At 45.7% G+C, this 15231-nt stretch overlaps 1 protein-coding gene across 3 annotated transcripts in view; it reads left to right on the top strand.

Annotated features, from left to right (window-relative positions):
• The window catches only part of MTF1 (metal regulatory transcription factor 1), a 46164-nt gene continuing 30933 nt past the window's right edge, over window positions 1-15231 (top strand). For 2 of the 3 annotated variants that reach the window (XM_045476792.1, XM_045476790.1), the window contains exons 1-2: window positions 1-110; window positions 1757-2215. In XM_045476792.1, coding sequence (XP_045332748.1) covers window positions 1808-2215 — 408 coding nt within the window. In that variant the 5' untranslated portion in view covers window positions 1-110; window positions 1757-1807. Of the gene's footprint in view, window positions 111-197; window positions 919-1756; window positions 2216-15231 lie in introns of those variants that run through there. The other variant, XM_045476791.1, reaches the window with a different exon arrangement.

Raw genomic sequence — 15231 nt, 5'->3', positions numbered from 1 at the left:
TTCCTCCGGAAAGCGGAAGCGGAAGTGACGTTTGGGGAAGGTGGGGGCAATCATGGTGCCGCTGGGGAGGGGAGAAGCTGCCGCTGCCGCCGTTGCCGGGAGCCGCGGAGGTAAAAGGCGAAACTAGACGCGGCCTGGGCTCGGGGCTCCCCGGGGGGCGCGGGACTTAGGCTCCCTCCTGAAGCATTTCCCAGTAGAGACCCCACTCTGGTCACCATAGGGACCCCACCCCTCCTCCGTTTCCATGGGGATGGGTATCCAGCCCCCCTTGCCTGTTTCCATGGAGACCCGGACCCTGCCTCTCTTCGCCCGGCTTGGAGCCCCCCAGCCTGTCTTCGGATTTTTCCGTGTAGCCCTGGCTAGGGGCTGTCCCAGTCAGGTTCCTTTTCCCAGCCTTCTCTCAAGGGTGCTCCGTTTGTACTACTCGTGTGCCACCCTCAAGCCTCCTGGTCTTGTTTGTTCCGGACAGTTGGGTCTCCGCTTAGCTGCTGATGGTGCCGGGGAAGCCCTGAGGGGCCGCCGGTGCTCTTATCTCTCCTCCGATGCAGCGAAATGTGCATCTACCCGGGTTGCGTAAGCCAGAGCAAGGGGTCGGGCCGGTTCCTCCCGGATCCAATCCCTTGGCCTGTCTCTGGTAACTACCTCTCTGTCTAGCCGCCCCACTCCGTAAAGGTTCACTTTCTAACCCAGGACAGAGGAGAGAGATAAAGTGTAAAGCCAGACTGAAAACGAAAAGTGATGTGCTGATTATTTTTAAATTTCGTTCTGCCTGCCAAACCCAGATTTGTAGAACCGGTGTGTTTGCAGCTAAAGGAAGAAGAACTAATCCAGAACAGAAAAGATTTCAAATTTGGTATCCTTCCTGTGAGAACATATCTTTCGAAGAGAGGATGTCTTCCCAAGAGAGTATATCTGCAGGTCTTTCATTCATTTAACTGACATCTCCTGAACTCCTAGTGTCATCGTATTGTGCTAGGGAGAGTAGAAACAAAAATAAGACTCACCATTCTCTCGCCGCAGAGAGCACACTATACAAGCATGGGTCTAGTGGACACCACATTGTTTTAGGAGATAAATAGATATAATAGTCTTCTTTGGATATGCCTGACTAGGGATCAGACCGTCTACCCAGAAGCTGAAACATCTGTTCTAGGAAGGAGGGAATGAGTTCACACTTGCTTTCCCTACTATTACCAGACATTGTGCTTTAATGAACATTATCTCTTTTACTCTGTGTAACAACTCTGAGAGAACGGGGATTACCAGTCCCACCTTATCCATAAGAAAGATGGAGCACAGAAAAGTTACCCAGGTACTAAGTGGCAAAGCTGGAATTTGTGGGTAGGTGACCCTGCCTCCAAAGTTCCACTTCCACAATGGACTACACTGCCTCGTGGTCTAATCTGGGGCATATCTGAATGGGGTTTTCTTACTTTAGGATGTGTAATAACTCAGCCTTGAAGCAGTTTGTCCTCTTCTCCCCTTTAAGTTTGGCAGTAAGGCATGTTTGGAAGGTCTTAAGAACTACTTATTTCTTCAGTTGGGTGTGTGTGTGTGTGTGTGTGTGTGTGTAAGGCATTGCTTTTCCTTTAAAATGACTTGATGGTTTCAAAGTTAAACTTTAAAAAATATGATTCCCAAGGAAGATGATTTTCATTTACTTTGGCCTCTTCTTCAAGTGAGAGGAAAAATGTGCCCTGTGGTTGCCAAGGAGGTCCCAGGGTATGGCTCTAACTCTGGCTTTGTCCTCTTGCAGATAGGTCATTACCTTTCCATTTCTCACAATTGGGCTGAGCACGATTGAACCATGGGGGAACACAGTCCGGACGACAACATCATCTACTTTGAGGCAGAGGAAGATGAGCTGACCCCCGATGACAAGATGCTCAGGTTTGTGGATAAAAACGGACTGGTGCCTTCCTCATCTGGAACTGTTTATGATAGGACAACTGTTCTTATTGAGCAGGACCCTGGCACTTTGGAGGATGAAGATGATGATGGACAGTGTGGAGAACACTTGCCTTTTCTAGTAGGGGGTGAAGAGGGCTTTCACCTAATAGATCATGAAGCAATGTCCCAGGGTTATGTGCAACACATTATCTCACCAGATCAGATTCATTTAACAATAAACCCTGGTTCCACGCCCATGCCAAGAAATATCGAAGGTGCAACTCTCACTCTGCAGTCGGAATGTCCAGAAACGAAACGTAAAGAAGTAAGTAAAGCAGTGGGTGAGGGCCCAGGTTTGCTTTGGAGAAAAATCCTTACACAACTCGCATTGGCCGTTTTAGCTGGGGAATAAAGGAGTCCCTGGAATGAGGACCTACAATGGCTTTGCTTGTCCGCAACACATAAGGCTTCATATTTTGTTGTGACTGCTTTCTGGAACTTTTGGTTTGTATAGCCATATTGAAATTTGAGAAAGCTAATTTATAATTTTTCACCTTTTCTTGCCCACATCGTAAAATCAAATAGAAATTTCATTGAGGTAAGTCCATGTTTCTGAGGCTGAAATAACTAAATTTGGCTTATCTCTGGGGTGTGTATAAATGATTTGTTTGGGAGATGAGTATCTGCTGAAATATGCTTTATTTTTGGAGTGAATATTTGATGATTAACAAAGCCTCGCTTTCTCTTGTAAGAAATTCAGGCAAGAGACAGTAAACGAGAGCAGGTGATCTAAAATAAGTTTTCGTGCTCATACTTAGCTACTGTGAGTAAGGTAATGTATGTCACAATGGTTGGAAAACCGTAAAGCATTGTGCAAATTGTACTGGTAGTGATCATCAGCAGAATGATATGGGTTAAAGGTAACGATAGACATTATCTAGGAACTGATTACAGGTCAATTAGAAAAAAACAGATCACTGGTAATTGCAGCGTCAGGGACTAAATGTAAACTGTTACCAAACAGACATGGGATAAATCGCTTAGCAAAATATTTTTTCTCTTAGGCTGTAATTAAGGCCTTGAAATGGGAGAATTTTATTATTCATGCCATATGGCTTTCCCATGACTAGCCGTAGAATCTCAGAGCTGGAAGCAACCATAGAGAAACCAACTGTCTTGTCCTCCCTCCCACCTCACGCAGGCATTTCTCTACAGCATCTCTGACATTAGTTCATCTGGTGTCTGCTTGAACACTTGCAGAATGATGAGAGCTCAGTGTTTCCCTGCTCAGCCTAATCCATTTATTGGCCAGCTCTGATTGTTAGAAAGCTTCTACTTGTATAGAGCCAAAAAACCTGCCTTCCTGGAGCTGCCGCTCACTGGTTCTAATTCCGCCTTCCTGCGCAACAGCAGGTTCAACCTTCCTCTCCCAGGACAGATCATGGATTTCTTTGAACATCATGGATGTCTCTTTATCTTCTCTTGTACAGGCTAAACACCTCGATTTACTTAAATAGTCCTCTTTGACATTTTCCCCTGATTTCTCATCGGTCCGGTCACCTTGGATTGTGTGAATTCCAGTTATCCGACGTCTTCTTAAAAATTCATAACTGAGCACAATCTCACAAGTGTGAGGCAGCCAGCACTGAATTGTGTGTGACCCTTATCTTTTAATCTGGACACTGTACTGTAATTGCTGTATAGGCTGTATTTTATTAGCAATGACAAGCTGTCGGCTTGTACTTGGAAACCTCTAGAATAGTGATTCTTAACTGGGGGCAGTTTTGCTCCTCGGAAGACATTTAGCAATGTCTGGAGACATTTTGGTTGTTATACTGGGGAAGTGCTGCTGCAGTCCAGTGGGTAGAGGCCAAAGATCCTGTTAAGACATTCTGTAATATACAGGACAGCCCCCTGCAACAAAGAATTATATGGGCCAAAATGTTGATTGGCTGTTTTCCAATAAAACTTTCTTTGCAAAACAGCCAGTCGGCTAGATTTTACCCGCTGGCTGGAGTTTGCCAACCCCTGGATGAGAACATAGGGAGCTTAGGGAATAGTTGAAAAGAACGATGGACAGGTAGCAGAGATCCAGACATGGAAGGTGGTGATAACATGCTGAGGGCTTTGGACTGTATTGGGGAAATAGTGGGGAACCATTGAAGGTGTCTGAGCCAAGGATTCATATGGTTAGAGTAGCATTTTAGAAATATTGCTCTGGTAGCAGTGGTAGCTTGATTTCCCAGTTAGGAGGGGTTGTAATTTAGATTTGGGGTTTTGTTTGAGTCTGGTGAAGAAGGGTAATGGTCTTGTGTTTGAAGAATGAATTGCGTATGATTCAAAATTTTTTTTTTTTTCCAACGTTTATTTTATTTTTGGGACAGAGAGAGACAGAGCATGAACGGGGGAGGGGCAGAGAGAGAGGGAGACACAGAATCGGAAACAGGCTCCAGGCTCTGAGCCATCAGCCCAGAGCCTGACGCGGGGCTCGAACTCACGGACCGCGAGATCGTGACCTGGCTGAAGTCGGACGCTTAACCGACTGCGCCACCCAGGCGCCCCGAATTGCGTATGATTCAAAGGATTCATCCATTTTTCTAAGTATGTTGGGTTCTTCTCTGTCTTAGTTCAGGGACCCCACGGATGATTGATGGAGCTTCAGGACTAGGAAGCAAGTAGTTAGAGTGCACCATGATAGGTGCTTTAACAGAGGCCTGTTCAGCATGCTATGTCAGGCTGAGGAGAAAGCGTCAGACTCTGCTGCTCCCCTCACCTTCCGGGAATGGTGAGTCCCATCAGAGGAATCAAGAAGTCCGGAAGAGGAGAAAGTTTGGTGGGGAAACTGATGAGTTTGTTTGGAGTATAGTGAATGTTTAGTCTTTGAGGAAAAGTGAATCAAACAAGTTGAGAAGCCCTTTGGAAATGTAGATCTGAAGTCAAGGAAATGGCTCAGGATTCACAAATGGGCAGTAGGTCAAAGCATGGGCAGTTTACTCAAGACAGGAGTTTAAGAGTTGGCCAGAGAATGTGAAGGTTAAAAAGAGAAAGAGGAACCAGAGATCACATAGTCAAAGAGATGGGTGGAAAACGGTGTTGTGGAAGGCGAGGGAAGAGTGTCAAGAAACAGAACTATTCTGTGTGACCCTGCAGAGGGGTTGGGGGACCCAAGAGAAGCCACTGGTTCTGTATCTGTGCCATTGATCACACCACAAGAAGTTTTTCGGTAGAGCACTGGGGGCCGAGGCCAGCTTCCAGTGATGGAGAAGTGAGTGGGTGGTGAGGAAACCGGAGGAAGGAAGTGTCAAGTTGGTTTAGGGTTTTTTTACTATGGTAGTTGGAGGAAGAAGAGTGATGAAGTAGTAGCAGCTCAAGGGGTGGGGGTGGGGGGGGTGAATCATTTCTTTAGCACAGAAAACTTGAACATGGCTTAGAGCCTAAACTGCAGGCCATCCCCAGTTAATGATTACTATGTGAAAGCGCTTCGAGCACAAATGTTTGGGAAACATTAAGTTGAATCAAGACAGAGGTTTGTTTATTATGGAATTTCTCTGAATTGTTGATGTGCTCATAACTACGGAGGAAGGAAATGCAGAATTCTCCAAATGTTGTAAACTTGGGAAACCATTTTCAGGTCTTATTTCCAAGGTCAGTATTTTGTGGAACCCATTTTTGGAAATGCTGATCTAGACAGAAAAGGAGGAGATTGTAGGGCGGGAATGATTATGCAATCACTTATGTGAGCTGTCACTTTCCCACTACAGGTCTTCCTTGACTTGCGGTGCGGTTTTGTCCCGGTAAACCCATTCTAAGTTGAAAATAGTGCATCGAAAACACCTAACCTACGATCTCATAGCTTAGTCTAGCGTGTCTTAAACGTGTTCAGAGCCCTTACATTAACCTACAGTTGGGCAGAATCATCTCAAAGCCAATTTTATCATGACGTGTTGACCAGCTCATGTAATTGATTGAATACTGTACTGAAAGTGACAAACAGAATGGTTGTATGGGCACAGAATGGCTGGAAGTATATCGGTTGTTTACCCTTGTAATCTCAGGGCTGACTGGGAGCTGTGGCTCCCTGCTGCTGCCCAGAGTCACATGAAAGTACCCTACCTCATATCACTAGCCCGGGAAAAGATCCAAATTCACAATTTGAAGTACAGTTTCTCCTGGATGCATGTGGTTTTCTCACCATTGGAAAGTGGAACCATTATAAGGTGGGGACTATACTGGCAACCTGGTTGACTATTCATGTCTTCAGGTCTTGTTGAGTAGATAAGGTCAAGAGTACTGTGAGCACCTTGTTCAGTCTACTGTGGATTTAGCTCACTGTACTTTTATCCCACCATATCTTTCCATTCTGTCCATGAAGCCTACATGGAAGATTCTAGAAATTTTAAAAAAATCAGTTGATGTGAGGGAGAAGCATCAATGGCTTTTAGTCTTTGAAAATGTTGCTTATTGAGCAGGCCTTCAGGGGACTTGACTTCCTGAAACACCATTTTACTTTAGCTTTTTCTTTAACAATAATTGGGGTGGGGAGGACACTGAAATTCATTTAAATGGTCTGAGAGGCCAATGTTTATGACTATTTGATAACACTTTTCATGATTTCTGTATTCCCTCTTTTCCCTTTTTTTTTTTTTTTTTTTTTTTTTTTTTTTACACTTGGGCTTCTTTTTCCTTCATCTCCATGTACAGGTATTACTCTTGAGAAATCACATCATTTGATAACTAGTTAGTCTTCCTGGCCTCGCAAGCAGCTTATTTTCTGAGTCAGATTTTAGCCTGATTTTCCTGTTCACCCCTGATTGTTCCATTGTTTCCTGTAGTGTATAGTTGGCTTACCTGTTACTTCACTTTTTTCCTAAGTGCTTGTCTTGCGTAAAAATAAACCAGCCAGAACCTGGCTACAGATGCTGTCTTCTTCCATGGGGCCACTGGCCATTCTGACTCTAATTTCATGTATCTTCTTTCATACTTGCTGTCTTACTGCCAGCAAGTATGGTAGCTTTGAGAAACCTCCAATCAAAATATGTCATTCTACACAAGATGAGCATTCTAAAGAGTTGTTCCTTTCGTGCCTTTCTCTTTTGGGTTTCTGAGCAGCTGGGTTCATGCAGTCCGTGGTTTCCCAAACTTTCTTGCATCTGTGTCTTCCTGAGAACCTGCCAGGACCGTCTTGTCACCTGTTCAGCTACCTCTGTACGAACCACACTGGTGAACGTTAATGTACCTCCTGGGGCTAACTGACCTTGCCACTTTGCTGCTGAGTAATTGGCTAAGAAGTCAAGAAAGCCAGGAAATCCTATACCATATGTGTCCTTCATGGCGCACCAAAATATTCCGGTACATCGATTGGAAAAGAGTATTATCTTTTTTTTTCTACCAAGAAGCACAGTTTCAGAGATGCTTTGTGAATTAGGCTGCTTGCTATATTAGTCAGTGACACTGCAAGAGGAGTTTTGGCTTTTTTCTTAGTGTGGCAAATTTTAAATATAAGAATAAAGGGAGGGGCACCTGGGTGCCTCAGTAAGTTAAGTGTCCAACTGTTGATTTCGGCTCAGGCTACGATCTCACGGTTCCTGAGACGGAGGCCCATGTCGGGCTCTGTGCTGACAGCATGGAGCCTGCTTGGGATTCTCTCCCTCTCCTTCTGCTTTTCCCCTGCTCACATGTGTGCACTTTCTCTCTTTCTCTCTCAAAATAAATAAATTTAAAAAAAAAAAAGGGGGGGCACCTGGGTGGCTCAGTCAGTTGAGCGTCCGACTCTTGGTTTCGGCTCAGGTCATGTGAGTTCAAGCCCCACATCGGGCTCTGTGCAGCTGGCAGCGCAGAGGCTGCGTGGGATTCTCTCTCTCTCTCCCTCTCCCTCTCTCTCTGTCCCTCCCCCACTTGTGCTCTCTCTATCTCAAAATAAATAAATAAACTTAAAAAAAAAAAAAGAATAAGGGGGAAAATTTGATTCTAGTGTTTTGCAATATGTCCGTTACTTTGGGAGACCTAGTTCCAATCTCATTCCTCGTTATGAACCCCTAAGGCAGTGGAATGATCCACTCTGACAAATGTGGATGTTGCTGACTCTCCCAGAGGGGAACTACTTGCTTTTTAGCCTTTGCATACTGTGATTACATGTCTTCCCAGGCTCCCTTCTGAACTCCCACAGAATTGCCATTCAGAACTAGGACTTGAAATTCTGGCGTTAAGGATCCACTCACTCTTTCCACAAGCTTTTACTTATTATCTACTTTTGTCAGGTATCAGGAAGGTCAAAGAAATAATCCCTGCCCTGGAGGGCTTGGACTCCAGCAGCGAGACTGCTGGAAGCTGTGTGTGCGGGATTTGTAGAAGCCAGGGCAAGAAGCATTTTCCATTTACCACCAGGAGAAGCCATTTATGCGTGCTTCCCTGCACGCCTGCGTGTGTGTTACACACCTCCTCGCGGCCATCGGCATTTCTGTCACTGAAGCCCGCTGGCCTGGAAAAGGGACGGAGGTGGTTTTGTGTACATACTGGTTTTACAGCATGGTGCTGCAGAAATAACAGGTCTCAGATTCACATTTTATATAAGCTGTACCTATTGGATATTGCTAACATTTTGCTATTGTAGGACATTGGAAAAAGAACCCACATTTTAATGTTTTTCTCTTATTTAAATCAAGCCTGTTTCTTAAAATTGTTTCTTCTGTGAAGTGCAAAGGGATAATTTAGACCCAGAGTTCCATCTTTGTTCTGCTTTATTCTGTGTGGCCTTGGGCGAGCTGCTCTGTTTCCTCTTTTGTAAAATTGAAATAAAAATATCTCATTGCATTTTGTGAAGATTAAATGAGATTTATTCATACATAAATATACAACAGTATGTGCATAAAACATCTAGCACAGTGTGGTCGTTCAGTGAACGCTCATTTACTTTCTGTCCCTTGTAGGCCCGCGCAGTTTTTGAAGGAGGTGCGGAGGTAATCTCCAGTTTATGAAGAGGTTGAAATGGCCTCTGTTAGGAACTCTTTGGTTCCTAAAAACAAGGTTATGAGGGGCGCCTGGGTGGCTCAGTCGGTTGAGCATCCGACTTCGGCTCGGGTCATGATCTCGCAGTTTGTGAGTTCGAGCCCCGCGTCGGGCTCTGTGCTGACAGCTCAGAGCCTGGAGCCTGCTTCGGATTCTGTGTTCCCCTCTCTCTCCACTCCACCCCTGCTTGTGCTCTGTCTCTCTCTGTCTTTCAAAAATGAATAAACATAAAAAAGAAAATTAAAAAAAAAACCAAGAACCAAGGTTATGAATTGTGGTTGGGTTCCAGGACAGCCTACAGAAGTCCCAGTAACCCCTAATTCACTCAACTGTTGTATTAATATCACTGTGGAACGTGAACCACTGTTTATGATCAGGAGAACATGTTTTTAGCCCTACTGCGGAACTCTGTGAACACCAGCCCTCATCACTGGTAGTCTGTTCCCTTTGACTTCCTTAGCCACCCGGCCACTGAAAGTTACTTCCATGGTGAGCATTTGGAGCACCAGGCAAAGCTGAGGGCTCATTAAAAAAAAAAAAAAAAAAAAAAGGGGGGGGGGGCGCCTGGGTGGCTCAGCCGGTTAAGCGTCCGACTTCGGCTCAGGTCACAATCTCGCGGTCCGCGAGTTCGAGCCCCGCGTCGGGCTCTGGGCTGATGGCTCAGAGCCTGGAGCCTGCTTCCGATTCTGTGTTTCCCTCTCTCTCTGCCCCTCCCCCGTTCATGCTGTGTCTCTCTCTGTCTCAAAAATAAATAAACGTTAAAAAAAAAAAATTAAAAAAAAAAAACACCCTTTTGGGGTGCCTGGGTGGCTCAGTCGGTTCAGCGTCCGACTTCAGCTCAGGTCATGATCTCGCGGTCTGTGAGTTCGAGCCCCACGTCAGGCTCTGTGCTGACAGCTCAGAGCCTGGAGCCTGTGTCGGATTCTGTGTCTCACTCTCTCTGCCCTCCCCTGCTCATGCTCTGTCTCTCTCTCTCTCTCTCTCTCTCTCTCTCCCAAAAATAAATGAACATTAAAAAAAAAAATTCAAACACCCTTTTTTGGGTGCCTGGGTGGCTCAGTCACTTAACTTTCCAACTTTTGATTTTGGCTCACGTCATGATTTCATGATTCGTGGGTTTGAATCCCGCGTTGGACTCTGTGCTGGCAGCACAGAGCCTGCTTGGGATTCTCTCTTTCCCTCTCTCTCTGCCCCTCCCCTGCTCATGCCCTCTTTTCTCTCTTTCTCAAAATAAAGTAACATTTAAAAAATAAAAACAATAAAAATACTTTAAAAATAAAATAAAAAACACCCCTTTTATTGAGCTATAATTGACATCTAACATTATATTAATTTCAGATGTACAACATAATGATTCAGTATTTGTATACATTGTGAAGTGATCATCACAATAAATCAAGTTAACATCGGTCACCACACATAGTTGCAGTTTCTTTTCTTTTTTAAAAAAATTTTTTTAATGTTTATTTATTTTTGAGACAGAGACAGAGCATGAACAGGGGAGGGTCAGAGAGAGGGAGACACAGAATCTGGAACAGGCTCCAGGCTCAGCTGTCAGCACAGAGCCCGACGCGGGGCTCGAACTCACAAACTGCGAAATCATGACCTGAGCCGAAGTCGGCTGCTTAACCGACTGAGCCACCCAGGTGCCCCTGCAGTTTCTTTTCTTATGAGAACTTTTAAGCTCCCTCTTGGCAGCTTTCAAATATACAATATGGTACCATTAACTTTAGTCACCATACTGTATCCTGCATCCCCGTGACTTAATGTACTTTATGAACCAAGGGGTCTTCTAGCCAAGGAATAAGGGCTCTGATTACGCTGGTGGTGTTGGGAGGGTAAGATGCCTAGCAACCGCTGAGTGCCTGCTGTGTACTAGTCACTGTGTTAGGGGCTTCCACATAGTTTTGTATTTGATCTTTATCACAGTTTATAAGCTAGGTACTTTTAGCCTTCATTTTACAGATGGAAAGAAAAACGGCTTAAAAACATACAACTGGCAGGTGGTAGGAATGAAGTTTGAACTAAGGGCTTTCTGGATGCCAAAGCCTGTGCTTTTCTAACAAACGCACCACCTTTGTAAAGACATGGGGGAGACTCGGCCACCGAGGCCCGTTAGCCGTGGAAAGGGCTGAGCACCGAGGAGCAGCAGGGCAGCATTAGTTCTGCAAGGGTAGTAGGCTGAGGTGTGGGAACCGCTGTGTGAATTCAGCTCTGGTTAGTGGGCAGTGGGAGGCCCGATGAAGAAATGGGGGCAGTCAGAGCTCTTGCATTTCTACGTTGAGCACTGTGGTTACGCATTGTGGGGTAGAAGAAATGAGATCGGTGCCGGTCTGGGAACAGAGCTGGTATTGGGGAGAAGGGTGGGAAGTCCCTCGTGTTGAGGAGGACTGGCCAGGCCAGTCGTTGGTTTGTGAGAATGTTTAGGCACTAGGTGCTCAGGGCCAGAGACTCCCTTTCCTCATTGAACATGGGGCTGGTAAAGAGTGTAGAATCTAGTTCCCTTGGTCCCTCATTTCTTTTTCCTCTGGCAGAAACCCAGTCTTTTTTCTTTGCTGAAAAAAAATTAAAAAAAATTTTTTTTTGTTAACGTTTATTTATTTTTGAGACAGGGAGAGACAGAGCATGAACGGGGGAGGGGCAGAGAGAGAGGGAGACACAGAATCTGAAACAGGCTCCAGGCTCTGAGCTGTCAGCACAGAGCCCGACGCGGGGCTCAAACTCACGGACCGCGAGATCATGACCTGAGTCGAAGTTGGATGCTTAACCGACTGAGCCACCCAGGCGCCCCTGCTGAAAAAAAATTTTAAATGTTTATTTATCTTGAGAGAGAGCAAGAGAGCGCATGCGCTAGCACACATTTGAGTTGGGGAGAGGCCGAGAGAGGGAGGGAGGGAGGGAGAGAGAGAAAGAGAGAGAGAGAGAATCCCAAGCAGGCTCCATGCTCAGCACAGAGCCCAACATGGGGCTCACTTCCACGAACTGTGAGATCACGACCTGAGCCGGAAGTCAGAGGCTCACTTAAGAGTCAGAGGCTTAACTGACTGAGTCATCCAGGCGCCCCCTTTTCTGAAATTTAGGCTTTTGTCTTCTGGAGTCCAGTGTTTAATTTTCTCGTTGTTTGCTTATCTCATTTTCCTTTCCTTCTCTGACTTCTGTTGACTTAACCAGGCAATCATCTTTGTTAAACATTTCTCTATTCCAGAACTATTCAAAACACCTTGTAAACCAACATCAGTTCTCTGAAAGCTCATGCTTCTTGCTTTTGATAGTATTGGACCCCATCCTCAGTGAGCCTACCGTGTGCCCGCTCTGTGCTCATTACCTTAGGAATGAACAAGTGTCAGAGGCCTCACAGGAAAGTTAAAATGAGTCAGTTCTTCAGCTCTTTTAGAGAAACGCATTCTTTATTATCAGTGGAATTGTTAGTGACTTTATGTTCGTATTATAGATAATGCCAGTTAATTTCAAGAGGCGAATGAATTATGTGTCACCTCTCCCTCAAGTTCTTTTTTTTTTTTTAATTTTTTTTTTTAGCGTTTATTTATTTTTGAGACAGAGAGAGACAAAGCATGAACGGGGGAGGGTCAGAGAGAGGGAGACACAGAATCTGAAACAGGCTCCAGGCTCCGAGCTGTCAGCACAGAGCCCGACGCGGGGCTCAAACTCACGGACCGCGAGATCATGACCTGGGCCGAAGTCGGCCGCTTAACCGACTGAGCCACCCAGGCGCCCCTCCCTCAAGTTCTTTAAATTCAGCTTGAGAAGCCTTTCTCAGTGGTCCCCAAGTCTAAGTTAGATGCTTTTTCTCTGTATTCCTATTCTCACATCCATTATCAGCACAACTTCTCATGTCATTCTGATCTATTTGTTTGATTCTCTCTCTCTCTTTTTTTAATGTTTGTTTATTTATTTTGAGAGAGAGCGCGAGCAGGGAGGGGGCACATGGTAGGCTCACCGAGAGAGGGAGAGACTCCCAAGCAGGCTATGCACTATCAGTGCAGAGCCTGATGTGAGACTTGATCTTACGAACCATGAGATCACTACGAGAGCTGAAATCAAGAGTCAGCCACTTAACCGACTGAGCCACCCAGGTGCCCCTGTTTGAGTCTCCTCTTGACGTTGAGCTCCTTGAGAGCAGGGACTATATTTTCTATATTCCTAGCACCTTGGACAATATAAGCCCTGCAACATAATTTTTTGAAAGCATGCAGGCGTGATAAACCTTACTTGTATTTAAATGTACCACATGTTGCAATACCTCTTCTCTGTAACCCTGAGAACTTACGTGTTTTTTGCAACTTCCTGTTCTGATCCAGTTTGAGGAGGTTTAGCTTTCCCTTTTGTGAAACTTGGTGCCATTTTAAAACGATTCTGAAAGACACAGGATAATGACTTCCATTTACTGCCTGCCTTCTGATGGAGTGAGAGAGGGCTCGTTTCTTCAGCGTATTATTAGGGAGCAGGCATTTGCCTTGGCAGTCCACCTGGCTGTCCCACCTTGAGACACAAATGTCTTCCCCAGTCCGCGCCCTCTCCCAGCTTTCTCTCCCGTCTCTGTCTTCGCAGTCAAGTTCCTTGAAAGAGTAGTTACATTCATTGTCTTCTGTTGCTTGCCTTTCCCAGACTTCTCAAGAGTGTAACATTTTGGTTTCTCTTCTACTCCTCCAGTGAAGCTAATCTTGCCGGGGCACTTATGACCTGGCAAGTTGGCCATATCCAAGGAAGTTTTTTTTAAGTTTATTTATTTGTTTTGAGAGAGCGAGAGAGAGAGAACACATGAGCAGGGGAGGGACAGGAGAGAGAGAATCCCAAGCAGGCTCTGTGCAGTTTTGTGCAGAGCCCAACGTGGGGCTCAATCTCATGACCTGTGAGATCGTGACCTGAGCCGAAATCAAGAGTCGCTTAACCACCGACTGAGCCACCCAGGCGCCCCTCCAAGAAAGGCTTTAATGAAAGTCATCTCTGCTGCATTTGACCCAGTTGACCATCCTTCCTTTGTTACTCGTCACCTTTGTCACTACTTTCCTCTACATTAAGTCCTGCTGGTTTTGTTTGTTTGTTTACTCCCTCCTTCCTTCCTTCCTTCAACAAATGTGAATGTAGTGCCGCTCATCCACAAGGCTAGCCACAGAGGCTGTGACCAGAGACAGACATGGGCCCTGCTCTCATGGATCCTACAGTCCACCAGGAGAGTAGCCACTCATTCACTGAACTCAACAAATACTTATTTAGTGCCTTGTGTTTTCCAGCTACTGCCATGCCTACCAACTAAAGAGGTATTGCTATAAAACCATTCCTTGAGGAAGAAACTTTTAATGGAAGCTTGCATTGGCCAAGTAAAAAACCTGGATGGGAATAGGGGTTGGCAGGGCAAGGAGACGCAGAGCGGTAGTTAATTATTGATGGTGCTGCTACTTATAAAGTTCTCAACTGCTGTCGCATCTTAAGAATGAGAGCCTGCCCTTATCGCTCACCATTGTTGAAGCGCCCTGGTTGAGACGCGCTGCTCCTTCATTGCGGCAGCCATAGTCCTGCTTCTCACTTCCTGGTCGGTGACTGTTTTGAAATCTCTACCTGGCAGAACCAAAGAGGTTTTCAGTCTTGATGGGAAGTCAGGATATATGTGTGAGAGGATCATTAACAGCATGGGCTCGGTACCGAATGAGTGGTATAGTTAAATATTATTGGATCAGAGAAGGGCACTGTCACTCACACGTGGGGTGATCATGGCAGGCCTTGGAAGTAGTGAGGCTTGAATGGAAGGAAGAGAGAGATTTAGAAAAGGAGAGAAGGAACCAGACGTTTCCAACAGAGAGGAAGGAGAGGCAGAGGCAGGCGAGTGGGAATTCAGTGTGGTGATTAAGGAAGGAGTCCTGTTGCTGTAGGCCTAGATGGAACCTACTGTTGGACCGGTTCTGGAGTAATGTGGTCAAAGGCAGAAGGGGACCTACGGGGGGGGGGGGGGGGGGGGGAACGGGGGGAGGGGGAGGGGGACTTTGACTATCAGGCAAAGGGACCTTAACATCTGAGCATAGAGATGGCATGTGGAGAACACTGCTTTAGAACAAATCTGGCAATGAGTGGCTTCAGACCTACTAGGCACTGAGACATGATAATGCCCAGCCCAGTAATTCAGTTCCGCGGATGTTTACAGAGCACCTCCTGCACGTCAGGGGGAAGGTGAGGAACAAATAATATGTGGGAGAGCACTTGCTAAAGACTTGTGCAAGACTGTTGGGCGTTGGGCAGATGAGAGAAGGAATGAGAAGGAGACTGGAGGAGTCAGGGCTCCTCCCACCCCTGCACCCACAGGCTTTAGGGTTTGGCAAACAG

Source organism: Leopardus geoffroyi, chromosome C1 (genome assembly GCF_018350155.1).
Source record: "Leopardus geoffroyi isolate Oge1 chromosome C1, O.geoffroyi_Oge1_pat1.0, whole genome shotgun sequence".
Taxonomy (NCBI): domain Eukaryota; kingdom Metazoa; phylum Chordata; class Mammalia; order Carnivora; family Felidae; genus Leopardus; species Leopardus geoffroyi.
This window is presented reverse-complemented; position numbering and strand designations above follow the sequence as displayed.